At 43.3% G+C, this 14,389-nt stretch overlaps 1 protein-coding gene across 2 annotated transcripts in view; it reads right to left on the reverse strand.

The window, feature by feature from the left end:
- LOXHD1 (lipoxygenase homology PLAT domains 1) overlaps positions 1 to 14,389 on the reverse strand; it is a 165,224-nt gene that overhangs the window by 101,503 nt on the left and 49,332 nt on the right. For both annotated transcript variants that reach the window (XM_047827882.1, XM_047827881.1), the window contains exons 7-8: positions 10,358 to 10,481; positions 7,604 to 7,854 (exon numbers count right to left, since the gene is read on the reverse strand). In XM_047827882.1, coding sequence (XP_047683838.1) covers positions 7,604 to 7,854; positions 10,358 to 10,481 — 375 coding nt within the window. The remainder of the gene's footprint in view (positions 1 to 7,603; positions 7,855 to 10,357; positions 10,482 to 14,389) is intronic.

Consider the following 14,389-nt stretch of genomic DNA (forward strand, 5'->3'; position numbering starts at 1 on the left):
TCTACCCCAACATGCATTCAACATATGGGAAAGCTGAGGTCCAGAAAAGGGAATGAAGTGCCCAAGTTTGGAGTTAGTTGGTGTCAGTACCAGAAGCATAAATGCTCCTGACTCCTATTAGTTAGGGGCCTTTTACACCCATCAGCAAGAATTTCAGGATTCCTATTAAGGCTGAGGTCCTCTGGGACCCATTACTGCATGCCATCTTTTATGCTGAAGAGTCTATGCAACCATGCATTCAGAAGTGGACCTACCTGTACACAAAGATGGAGGGCACCCACAGAGGGTGGTCTAGGGGCACAGAAAGTAACAATCACCAACAATTATTTAACAGCCTTTCTTTCTTCCCTCTGAACAAATCCTGCAATTACTTCCTCTTAGTTTACTCCTGAATTGCTCTCTAGTTTTTACATGTGTATTAGTCTTGTTTGATCAATAGGAGGAGCAAACTCCTAAAAGGCTGAGGTTGTATGTTCTCACCCCTTATGGCTCCCCCAAAGATGGCTCTAAGCATACAATAGGTACTTAAAAATTCTTGTTACAAGTTCTACTTCTGGAATAGGTAGTCCAACAAACAAGGTAGTCTGAAAAGCCTCTCACCACTGCAAAATACCCACAGGCCATATAAATAACAGGAAATATCATTTTATATACATTGTTGAGCTGACAAGAAGTTACAGAAAGGCCATAAGAGCCAGCAAAATTCAGAGTAAGCAGAAGCCAAGAGAATGGGTATATGTGAAGGCTAAAGTTGGTGCTGCACCAAAAGCGAAAAGACAATACCAGACACTCAGAGATCAGGAAATCAACAGCCAATTGGAAGCAGGAGGCTAGCCCTTGGGCTTTGCAAACTGGAGGATCTGAACTACAAATCCTGAATAAGCAGAAACACTTGAAGGAGCTGCTCTCTCAGAAAAAAGGTAGAGAGGGGAACATCTGCAAAGGGATCCTATCTTCTCTGCTTTCGCTCCAGACAGATAATAATAATCTTCCCTGAGAATTAGTTACCATAAGCCTGGTCCCAGGCAGAATAAGTAGTAATACACCGACACCTAGATGTGTCAAAGAGAAGCACCAGCATGTCAAAGACAAAAAGAAGATAAGAGCATCAGAACAGAAAAGAGAGCTGACAGCAATTAGACTAACAGAAGCCAGAAAATGCCTGGGGGAGGGGAGGGGCAAAATAACTCAATCTAGAATTCTGTACTCCAGAATTATCTTTCAAGAACGAGGATGAAATAAAAACATTTCCCAAATGAACAAAAACAGAGCCCACCACCAACAGACCCTAACCAAAGGAACTTCTAAAGTGTGAACTTCAGGAAGAAGAAAATGGACACCAGAAATAAGGTCTCTGATGCAGGAAGGGATGGCAAGCAAACAAACTGGCAAGCACGTAGGTAAATCTAAACAGTGATTCTACAAAACTGTATCTCACGTGTGGATTTGAAAATAATTTAAAATAAGCTAAAACACTAAGCGAGAATAGCATGAGGCCCAGATGCAGGGTTATTACCATTAGAGATTTTCAAGGTCCTTGCCAAAAAGAAAGTAGAGATGGTAACTGAATTTTGGGTTTGCCACATGTAGGGTAAAAAGTAAGTATGTAGGGTAAAGTATCAAGTATCAAGGGAAAAAAACAACCAATCCAAAAGAAACAAAAACTATAAAAGTAGAAAAACCAACATGCCAGAAAGTACAATAAATATAAGTGGACTAAGTTTGCCAGTGAAAAGACAGATGGTGTCAGACTGGATTATGGTAAAGATTTAGTTAATTCACCAAGAGGCTATAGTAACTCCACACTTAATAACATAGCCTCACACTATATACAGCAAAAACTGTTAGCTCTACCATAAGAAATTGAAATATCTACCACTCATGTGAGAAATTTCAACACATCTTTCTTAGTAATTAATAGATCAAATAAAATGCTAGTAAGGAAATAGATAATTCAAATAATAAAAGTATTAATAAACTGAATTTAATATATAAACTCAAAATCTTAAATTCAACTCTAGGAACAAATGCACAAATTGAACATGCATTGTAAAGTAAATTTCAAATCTCCTTAAATGGCATCATACAGACTATGTTTGCTGGTTGAAATGATATTAAATTAGAAATAAATAACAAAACACAACAAAAGAACATGTATTTAAAACCTAAAAATCACACCTCAAAATAGCTAATGGGTCACAGAAAAATTTTAAGTAGAACAATAACTAAGCATAAAGCAAAAATAAAAAAGCATAAAGGAAAAAGCTGACAAATTGCCTTTCATCAATATTGAAAGTTTCTGCTCTTCAGAAAACATTGTCCTGAAAATGAAAAGGACGGGCACCTGGGTGGCTCAGTCAGTTAAGCATCCAACTCTTGATCTCAGCTCAGTTCATGATCTCACAATTTGTGAGATGGAGCCCCACATGGGGCTCTGCACTGACAGTGCGGAGCCTGCTTGGGATTCTCTCCCTCTCTCTCTGCCCCTCCCTTGCTCGCTCGCTCTTGCTCTCTCAAAATAAATAAATATACTTAAAAAAAAAAGAAAATGAAAAGGTAAGTCACACTTTGGGAGATTATACTTAATACACCACAAACATATAGAGATATATCTGACAAAATACTTCTATCTTTTTTTTTAACGTTTATTTATTTTTGAGACAGAGAGAGACAGAGCATGAACGGGGGAGGGTCAGAGAGAGGGAGACACAGAATCTGAAACAGGCTCCAGGCTCTGAGCTGTCAGCACAGAGCCTGATGCGGGGCTCGAACTCACGGACTGCAAGATCATGACCTGAGCTGAAGTCGGTCGCTTAACCGACTGAGCCACCCAGGCGCCCCCAAAATACTTCTATCAAGAATATATGAATAGCTCTTATAAATTAGTAATGAAAAGACAAAAAAAATTTAAATAGTCAAAAGATACTTCACAAAAGATATACAAATGACCAACAAGCACATGAAAATAATGTTCAACATAGTGGTAATCAGAGGCATGTAAATTAAAATCACAATCAAATACCATGATATGCCCATTATAATAGCTAATAAACAAAAGATTGACAATATCAAGCGATAGTGAATTCTCATATATCAGATGGGCATACAAAACAGTATAGCCACTTGAAACCAGCTTGAGAGATCTTTAAAAAGATATGTGTATATCTACCATAGGATCCAGATATTCCACTTTTAGGTATTTACCCCAAAAAATTAAAAACATGCTCATACAAAGACTTGTACATGATTTTTCATAGCAGCTCTGTTCATAATAGCAGACAAAGAACAAAAACTGGAAGTGACCCAAATGTATACAAACAGTTGAATGGATGAACAAACTTGTAAACCCTAACAATGAAATAATACTTAGTGATAAAAATAATAAATTACTAATATGCAATACAACACAGATAAATATCAAAAATATTATACTGAGTAAAAGAGGTCACACGCACACGTGCGCATACACACACACAGGAGTGCACGCTACATGATTCCACTTACATTAAATGCTAAGAAAGACAATTCTAATCTTTAGTGACTGAAATCATGTTAGTGTTTGGAGCCGTATAGACTGACGGGGGTGGGTGGAGCACAAGAAACAGGTTGCAGTGATGGAAATTTCTGTGTATCGGTTCTGGTAATAGTTACATGGTATATGAATTTGTCAAAACTCATAGAACTACACAGTGTAATTCTATATCAATTATACCTCAACAAATGAAGCAATAAAATTAAATGAAGCAATAAAATTAAACTGAATGGTAATAAAAATATTCCATACTGTAATGTGTGGGGTGCAGCTAGGGCACTACTCTGAGGTAAAGTTATAGTATCAGATGCTTATATGAGAAAAGAAGTCGGCTAAAAATTAATGAGCTAAGAATCCAACTTAAGAATTTAGAAAAATAAATGGGGACCCTGGGTGGCTCAGTCGGTTGAGAGTCTGACTTCAGCTCATCAGGTCATGATCTCACAGTTCGTGAGTTCGAGCCCTTCATTGGGCTCTCTGCTGTTGGCACAGAGCCCACTACAGATCCTCTGTCTCCCTCTCTCTCTGCACCTCCCCCACTCACATGCTCTTTCTCAAAAATAAACATTAAAAAAAAAAAGAATTTAGAAAAATAGCAACAACAGAAATCCGGAGAAATTAAGAGAGAGAACAGAAACCGACAAGATGGAAATAGAGATAAAATGGACTATAAACAAAGCCAAATGTTGATTATTTAAAACGACTAAACACACTTTTTGTGAGAATGCTATTTTTAAAAAGCAAGAAGGCATGAACAAATGATGTTAGAAATAAAAAGGGGATCATAATTACAGATGCAGCAGAAGTTAAAAAGATAAGGGAATGCTGTATAAGACTAACGTTGTAAGTGCCAATACATTTGATACCTATAAACATACAAATTCCAAGAAAAATACAGCTCATTAAAACATTTGAGAAGATGGGGCGCCTGGGTGGCTCAGTCAGTTGAGCGTCTGACTTCAGCTCAGGTCATGATCTCACGGCTCATGAGTTTGAGCCCTGCGTCGGGCTCTGTGCTGAGAGCTCAGAGCCTGGAGCCTGCTTCGGATTCTGTGTCTCCCTCTCTCTCTGCCCCTAACCCATTTGCATTCTGTCTCTGTCTCTCTCAAAAATAAATAAACATTAAAAAAAAATTAAAAATAAATAAATAAAACATTCGAGAAGAAATAGAAAGCCTAAATAATTCTATAACCAGCAAAACAAACACAACAAATTTTTAAATCAGTTATCTCTCTCTCTCTCTCTCTCTCTCTCTCTCTCTCTCTCTCACACACACACACACACACACACACACACAATTTTGTAAGAGACTGCAATCAAACTTTCAGGGACAGATCACTGCAATTTTATACACCCTCTTTCAGGAAAGATAGTATTTCTCATTCCATGCCAGGATCAAACCTGCCAAGGACTATAGGAGAAAGGAAAATTAAGGGCCATGCCCTTCATGAACATATACACAAAAATTCTATATAAAATGCTGGCAAACCAATTCCAGAAGCATGTAAAATTAAAACCTTTTATGACCAAGTTTGTCTTAAATTTGGAGTTGGTCTGCCACTAGAAAATGCAGTCCTAATTCACCAAATTGACAAGTAAAAGAGAAAAGCTTCATGACTAGAGCATTAAATGCAGAAAAAGCATTAGATAAAATTCAACAATAAATAATAAAAACTTTGAACAATACAGAAATAGAAGAGGATTTCCTAATCTAATCTAAGACTATCTACCAAACCCCTCAAAAATCATAATTACCTCAATAGAAAATTAGAAGCAGTTCCTGTAAAATCAAAACCAAAACAAAGATGTCTACTATTAACCCTACTGTTCAGCACTGTACTGCCCATGTGGTCAAATACAAAAAAGAAAAAAATTAAATATAAGCTTTGGAAAGAAAGAAACCAAACTGTCACCATTCACAAACAACAAAGTTTCTATAAAGAAACTTCTCCCAAAATCTGTAGACAAATTATAATTAATTAAAGTTTAGTAAGATGGCTATTTGTAAACTCAATGCACGAAAGTCCTTCTATTTCTACAGAGTATTTCTATTTCTTCTATTTTAAACAAATAGTTTAAAAATATAATTTTAAATTGATATTTATAATAGGAACAAAAATTATAAGGCCTCTATGAATATATCTAACAAAGACGTGCAAGATCTTTATCAAGAGAGATATAAAACTATAGAAAAACACTAGGTCTCCTGGGTGGCTCTGTCGGTTAAGCATCCAACTCTTGATTTCGGCTCAGGTCATGATCTCATAGTTGGTGAGATCAAGCCCCTTGTTGGGCTCTACACTGATAGCAGGGAGCCTGCTTGGGATTCTCTCTCTCCCTCTCTCTCTGCCCCTCTCCGGCTCACACACATGTGCTTTCTCTCTCACTCTCTCTCAAAATAAATAAACTTTTAAAGTAAGGAAAAAAAAAGGGAAATATTAAAGAAGACCTAAATATTAAAGAAGACCGAAATTTTAAGAGGTACATAATGCTCATACATATAAAAAGTACTTAGTAAAGATATCAATTCTTCCAAATGGATCTACATATCCAATTGAATTCTGTTGAACATAATTCTTCATGGAACTTGGCAAGAAAATTCTAAAATTTCTATGGAAGGGTTAAGAGCCATGAATATTAATACAATCCTAAGGAAGATGAATACGATGAGTAAATTTATCCTAGAAGATACCAAGACTTACATAAAGATATGAAATGATGAGAGTGAGTATTGTATTAGTGTCGGAAAAAATTAAATCAATAAATGGAACAGACAAAAAAGCTCAGAGGCAAAGCCATACATTTGGGGAATTTGATGAGACTAAATTGCCTTTTTAGAACAGTTGGGAAAGAATTACTATTTACTAAATCAGTGATTCTGAAACTTCCTTAATGATAAGAATTATCTGAATATCCCAATTACCTGGAAATTCTGACTCAGTAGACTTACATTGTAGTCAAGGAATCTATATTTTTAAAAGAATTACAGGGGTGTTTTTAATTGTTTTTAATTTGTATTTATTATTTTGAGAGAGAGAGAGAGAGCGTGAACAGGGGAGGGGCAGAGAGAGGGAGCCACAGAATCCGAAGCAGGCTCCAGGCTCTGAGCTGTCAGCACAGAGCCCAACAGTGGACCATGAGATCATGACCTGAGCCAAAGTCAGATACTTAACCGACTGAGCCACCCAGGTGCCCCTGGATAAAGCATTTCTAAATTAAATCTTCCTTTGCTCAAAGAACATTGTAGGCAAGCTACGAAAAGATACTTGAACATATACTATCAACCAACTGGATGTTTGTACAAAGATGTATAAGAATGTCATGGCAACATTGTTTATATTAGCAAATATCAAGAAATACAACCCCAAAATATCTGTAAATTAAAGAACAAACAAATAAATGGTGACTGATTCATGCAATGGAATGAATGTGAAATTGATGAACTACAGTTTCTGTTACCAATTCAGATGAATGTCTAAAGCATAGTGTTGAATGAAAACTGCTACATACAAATAATATATACATAGGTAACAATTCATAATAGTGTATGCTCTTTGGGGAAAAGAAAATTTTATGATTGGGTAAGGGCACGGTGGAGTTTCAAAAGTATTGGAAAAGTATTTCTTAAGTAGGGTGGTAGACAAAATGTATATTTGTTTTCTTATCATTATCTATAGTTTACTTTCATTGAGTATATGCTTTAAAGCATAAGTATTCCACAATGCAAACATACATTCAAAAATACTTGCTGATTGACAGATTTATAAGGTGAAGTGAAACACTACACCAAGAACCTGGATAGTTTGTAACTACCAACTACTACCTCTGGATAAGCTATCCTGCAGTCTGGCCCTTGGATACGTGCACAGTGCAGCCCTCATTCCTGACCATAAGCAGAACAAGATGGACGGGCATGCTACCAATCCAATTGCCCAATGAAAGGGATTGCCCATGTGCTCGGTAGCTGGTCCAAAGCAAGCAGGAAGCAGGAAGCAGGTCAGAGTTTGTATTTTCAAGTTAAAGAAGAGAGGGGTTGAATCAGGAAAGGGCCGTCCCTGGGGCATCCCTTACCTTCTCACAGTACCAGCCTCTGTTGACGCCTACGTTGCCGTGTCCGATGGAGACCCGACTCAGGGGGCTAAGGAGGACAGCCAACTCGATGTGGAAGATGTCTGTGCGGCCACGGTCAAACACACCGCCTTCCAAGAAGATTTTCCCACTGTTCTTATTCCCTCTGGCCCCATACATAACCATGTAGATTTTGGATTTGGTCCCGGCACCCCGGACATCCCCAGTGAAGACGGTGACAATATATGAAATAGCTGGTATGGAAGCAACAGGGAAGGAGAAAGTTAGTGCCAGCTGATCACAAAATCCCACCCAAGTCTCCCCTCCCTGGCTACCGCCTCCCTAGGCCCTCCCTCTTCCACGCTTCCTCATTCCCCCCTCATCCTCCTTCCCCAGATGACATCCAGTGCCCCTCTCCGCTTTGTGCTCTTTTTTCAGTTTGTGTGTCAATGTATCTGAGTTTAGGAATAAACTGCAGGTATTACCCTAAGAAGCTGCCAGCCCTGATTACAAGAAACTAACAGAGAGAAGGAGGAATTTGAGTTGGCTAAGAATAGTACTTGTTATTAATGTTAATTACCATGTGCATATTATTAATAGCTGCCGGACGAATTCTGTTATGTCTGATTTAATTATAAGAGTCAACTCCATTAATGGAGATTTATATTCGGGGCTAGCTGATTCATTTTGCTTGCTCTTTTGCTCATAACTTAAAAAGATAACTTTTAATAGAGGGCACTCATGTCTGAGCCTGACGTGGTGGATTGAGGAAAGAGTGAGGGAAGGAGAGCACATTGTGGTCAGGCCATTTGAGGTTTTGGTCGGTCGGGAGGTGAGACGAGGACATGAAGTTCTGGGCAAGAGCCAGCAAAGGGAGATTAAGCTGTGACATGGGACTGAGTAAGAGAAAACACCAAAGACCAGCATCTGGACAGGAAACTCTGCTCAGGTCTCGCCTCCCTCCATTTTGCTCTGGAGTCTAAGGCAATGGTGTACAGGCACACACCCCTCCACCCCACCCCCTGCCTCACCCCTAGCCCCGGACCCAGAGAAATGAAAATCCTGAAAGTCTTTTGGAGCTAGCCACATGCAGCTATGGGATACCTGATTCACTGAAGCGTTTACACCTTCCTTTGTTCAACAAACGCTGACTGAGTGCTTACTACATGCAAGGCCTCAGGGAGACTAGAAGATGAACAAATAGTGTCTCCAGCTCTGTTTCTCCAAAACACACCCAGTATGTATTCCCATGGCCCAGGCTACCAGTAATTCCCAGCCTTTGACAGACGTTTCTCCTTCTCCTCTACCACTGGAGGTCAGTAAGAGTAACATGGTTAAAGGGGTCAGAGCAGACCCATTCTGGGATCTGGTTTTGTTGTTGTTGTTGTGGCTTTGTTTTGTTTTAAGTAGGCTTCATGCCCAGTGCAGAGCCCAACACCGGGCTTGAACTCACGACCCCGAGATTAAGACCTGAGCTGAGATCAAGAGTCTGATGCTTAACCAACTGAGCCACCCAGGCGCCCCTCCTATCTGTTTCTGAGTAAATAACACGCAAGCTTCAGTTACAAATAACGTGCAAGGCTGGAAAGTGGTGGAGCAGAGGAACGTGTGATTTCCTAACTGAGAGCAGTCAAGGTCTGCCCAAGTGTCTGGTGCAAAGGAAGGGAGGGAGTGCCTGTCTACAGGAAGGAGGGAGGGCTCAGAGGGAGTGACAGGGAGCAGGAATTTGAGGAGTGTAGAGAAGAGAAATGGCATTACAGGCTGAGGAGAAAGATATCCTAAAGATAAAGTGAGAGAAAGAGTAAGGCCAGCAGCTCAGGGAGGGGCGGGGGAAGGCACGGATGAGGAGAGGGCCAGGCGAGGGGAGAGAAGCTCCCTCCCCCCCGCCCCCCCTGCAGAAGCAGAAGACAAGTGGATGAGGCAGAAGGAGGGCAAAGGGGGCGTAGGTTCAGGAAAGAGCAAAGGTGTGCTGATGAGGTGGAGCGAGACAGGTGAGCATCTGGAAGTGAGACAAGAAGTTGGAAGATTGGAAGATTCAGCTGACACGTATGTTGCAGCCAAACCATGAAGCAGTTTGCATACTGTGCCCCAGGACTTGGACCTCTTCTCTGTGCAGTGCTAAGCAACAGGATGCTGTGCAGCAGAGCACGTTCTCAGATGGGCACATTCACGACACTGATGTTCCGGAACATCCACGAACTCCCGTGCTGGGAGGTGCGGGTTTTCTGTGGAATCCGCACAGGGTGGAGACTAAGGTGGGAGCCCGAATCCGGATCTGTCACTTGCCAGCTGCGTGACCTTGGACAGGTCTCTCAATGCCTATGTGACTCAGTTTGCTCCTCTGTGAAATGGAAATGATAACAGTTTCTATATTACGGGGTCCTGGTGAGGATTAAAGGGGACAAAACGGGTCAAGTGCCTAGGGGGCCTGGCATACCGTAAGCACGCAATAGTAAGAGGAGCTAAGAGTAAATCCACACCCTCATCCACCGTGAACAGGAGTTCACATTCCAGCTTCACCTAGTGGCTAATCTCTTCTGCCCTGAAAGTTAGTATCTGCTCAGGGGCACCTCCCCCGCCTCCTCTGGCATCAGCAGAGCCTCAGGCTCCAGCACAAAGGGACGGAACACTTTCAAGAGCAGGAGGAGTGGCTGGCTCCTGCTGGATCACAGGCCTCCAGGCCCACCAAGGAGAACACTGAACCTCAGGCAGAAAGTGAAATACCAGCCAATCGTGCTTCCCCTTTCTCAGTTCTACCTGTGGTCTCAGCTCCGCCCACTAAGATATCCCTTTGGATTTTGCCGTCATCTTCATCCAAGGCCAGCCAGCGGTTAAGAGGGAAGTCATATTTTCTCTTGTTCCCAATATCTTCAATGACAATCTGGGAAGGAGAAGAGAGGGCGGGGACGGCAAGGGTCACTAACAGCGCACCTGGTGATCGAATACCTCCATCACTTGAATGCACTCTAAGAATACACTCTCACCTTCTTTGTGGCCCAGGGAAAGCTTAGCACAAGCACATGCCTTTTGCAAAGTACTGAGAGGCACATGGGGACGACTGGCAAGTACCTCCTACTTGAATGACTGAGCCACTATTCCCTCCTCTGCTGCAGATCATTTTCACAGCTAAGTGCAGGAAATTTGGCAGGATGTGCCCTGTGAGACCCGGGTGTGAAGCCTGTATTTACAGACTGCAACGAGAGCATCACCTTCCCCACCTGCTGAAGCCTGGGACCCTACCCTCGGTGAGAAGCCGAGTCCACACAAGGAGAATTACAAGCCCCAAATGAGGCACACAGAATCCCAGGGTCTGGTGATCAGGTCAGAAAACATCAGCCACTGATAGCGAGGATAATGGAAGTGGCTGTCTACAAAGCCTCCCACAGGGCACTCACATGTGGGCCAGGCTGGCGAGGCTGAGATAAGAATGTCTTTCAGAGTTTACCAAGGAGCTGAAAGGCCCTTTCAAGCGTGCCAGGAACCCAACTGAAAACCCACTCTAAGATAAGCAGACTCATCAATAACTAGAATCTCTCCCCCAGTTGTAGCCCTGTGAAGGCGGAAGCATCTGGAGACAGGGTGAGTTGGAAAGTGAAAGTGTCTGCCCAGGTGTTCCCAAGATTGCTCAAGGGCGGCGGGGGGGGTGGGGGTGGGGGGGTGGCGATTTCAATGAAAGACTCCCTTCCTAAGATCAAAATGTCTGCAGTGTGGAAACAGGGCACACACTGGGCTGCCTGAAGCCATCTCACCCTATTCTAATCCCGTTTTCAAAAAAAGAACTTTCTGGGCTAAGAGCTGTTTTCCCAAGGATACCACCCACTAGGGAAAAGCCGGTGGCCTGAACCAGTGACTGGAAGCCACTGTCCTCCCAGCCTTCTCTCCTCAGATATATCCAGCATTCAGGCTTTGGGTTATAAATCAGCCCCTTGTGAGTTTGGTTGGTGTGAGTCACCCTTCAGAGCCTGCTGATTTGATGGAGTGTCTATACTATTAAAGCTGAGCACCTGGAGGCCACTGTGGCACAGGCCAGAGAGGGTTCTGCTGTCAAAGTCCAGCCTCTCACAACATTTCTATCTGCACATTTCTCGCTGGCTTTCATCTCCGTGTTAGGGGGAGACTGGGGAGTCAATGACAAAGGTCTGAGGCTTCAGCCCACCTCCTAACCCCCTTTACTCTGGCTCCCACAAAGTTGGAAAAGCAGAGTGAAGGAAAACAGGACTTCGTTTATCAGAGAAGCTATCGAGCCTACTAATAAACCTTGGCATACAGATTCACCATCTCTGTCTTTCAGTGTTCACAGACTGGCGTGCCAGCCACGGTTTCAAGAGTGAGAACACCACCCTCACGGCTCATCATCAATACCACCCTCACAGTTGTCATCAATAAAGGGCCCCCTACTGGCCTGGTGTCTGATGGAACTTCCTCACCTGAGAAGTTTAGCTAATCTGAGAAATAGAACGTGTATCATTAACTACCTCGACAAGACAAAACTAGCTGAGCCACGAAGGAAAGAGACAATATTTGAATACATTTTTGGAAAAATTAGATTTTCCAAAATACTAAATACAAAGAAGGGCCAAGAGAGATGATGAGAGGTTAAATACCGGTGCAGAAAGTATCAGAGTCCATGAACAGGTCTTAAACTTTTCTAGGGGTGCCTGGGTGAAGCGTCCGACTTCAGCTCCGGTCATGATCTTGCGTGGCTCATGAGTCCGAGCCCTGCGTCAGGCTCTGTGCCAACAGCTCAGCTCGGAGCTGGGAGACTGCTTGGGATTCTCTGTCTCCCTCTCTCTCGGGGAGCAGGGTATCTGGGAGCACGTCTGGTAGCAGACGGTGATCCTTCAGTGGGCAGGAGCAGAGAAGGGGAGGCAGGGAGGGAAATGACCACGCGCCGACTGCCATACGTAAAGACTGTACAGGGGTGTGTGGGGGGGAGGGTAGTGGGTTCTCTCAGAAGCGTCCTGGCCTCTGCTGGGTGGGTTGTGGCTCACTCATGACCCCTGATGCTTAGACGGTCATAACCAAGAGCCCCTTCCGAGGGAGGAGTGAGCGGCTTTCCCACTTCCGTTTACAAGTTGCCCACACACCTCTGGGATTTCATGGAGTTCCTTTCAAGACTCCAGGACCTGTCAGGAATGGTTTTCGCTAAGAGAATGAAATGGTGGTGTTCCCTCCAGACCACTGTTACCCAGGTCCTGTTGTTGTGGCGGCGACCGCTGTAAAATAGGACTGGGGAAATAGAAACGCCCCTCACCATGACTGATAGAAGCACATACTTGGAGGCAGGAAAGGGGAGAGAGAGAGAGACAGACACTGTGTGTGAGAGAGACAGACAGACAGTCAGAAGCAATGGCCTAATAAAAAGCAAGAACCATTATCTCCTGGAGGAATACTCTCTATGGGCAGAAAGCCCCCAGGCAGCGCTGGCCCTTCTGAGAGGCAAGAGGGCAAGCAGGGGTCACGAGCCCCCTGGGAGATGAGGCCACAGCCAGAGAAGACCTGTCCACGGTGGAACCCACTGTCTTCAGCAGCCACAAGGACACAGCACAGTCATAAGATCGGACCAGCCAATGGTAAAAGTAGCTTATTCTTCTACCCCAAAGAAGAGGAGGAAAAGCAGGGGTCGTTTCTTCCCTATTCTTCCCGATGGTTTAGAGATACACTCAGATGATCCAGGGCCTTGGGGCCTTCATTTCCGCCCCACCCTGCAAGGTAAACGTGCCCGTGTGAGCACATGGCATGGGTCCTGGAGTCAGTAGATTTTAGATCGATGGGGAGTGTCACGTATGATTCATGACAGCTCTCCCTGCTCTACACTGAAAAAATTTGCACCAATTTTATATAACCTATTAGAACAGAGGCCTGTTCTGGGCAGAAGTGAAACCCACACACACAGCAATTTGAGGAGGATGAAGGGTCCCCTCCCTCGCACTCATGCACCAAGGTGCCCGAGACGTGCACAATCTGAGTGGTCCACACAGCGTACCCACTATGTACCAGGCATGAGGGCAGGCAAAGAATGTAGAACAAGCCTCTGCTTTCAAGGGGTTTTCAATCTTTCCTTTAAAAATGCATAAATGGGGACACCTGGGCAGCTCAGTCGGTTAAGCATCCGAGTCTTGATTTCAGCTCAGGTCATGATCTCATGGTTCATGAGATCGAGCCCCAGGTCGGGTTCAGCACTGACAGCATGGAGTCTGCTTGGGATTCTCTCTCTCCCTCTCTCTCTTCCCCACCCCTGCTTGTGCTTGTGCCCTCTTTCTCAAAATAAATAAAGACTAAAAATGCATATATGTTATCCAGTAAAAGTAACCTGTGACCCATAAGCAGCCATCATCACATTTCAAGAACCACTGGAGAACTGTGGCTTCCTTCCAGAGTTGTAAGATCAAAGGGCAAAGACCAGGTAAGTTCTGACACAGGAGGAAAAAGGAAGAAGACTTTCAGAGTTTATGAACCCACTAAAATAAATCTCAGTGTCTAGCTTGTGGAAAAGCAAATGAATGTTCCTTAGGGGAAACTGAGGCCCGCCAAAGGAAGGTGAGATCTTCTCCCTGTCAAGAGGCTATCCTTCCCCATATGGTCCAGGTCTCAGCCATCACACTGAAAAACTATAAAACTATGTCCCATAATATAAATAAGTGTAAATGGCAGCATTTGAATGGTGACAGCCAAGCATTCTCTCCACCCTCTGCACTCCCTCTCTTCTGAGCCCACCCACACACCCCCCACCACCTCAGGCTACTGCTCAGTGAAGGCCTCTGATGGCTTATTATGATCAGGGCCTGC

This window comes from Prionailurus viverrinus, chromosome D3, assembly GCF_022837055.1.
Source record: "Prionailurus viverrinus isolate Anna chromosome D3, UM_Priviv_1.0, whole genome shotgun sequence".
NCBI lineage: Eukaryota > Metazoa > Chordata > Mammalia > Carnivora > Felidae > Prionailurus > Prionailurus viverrinus.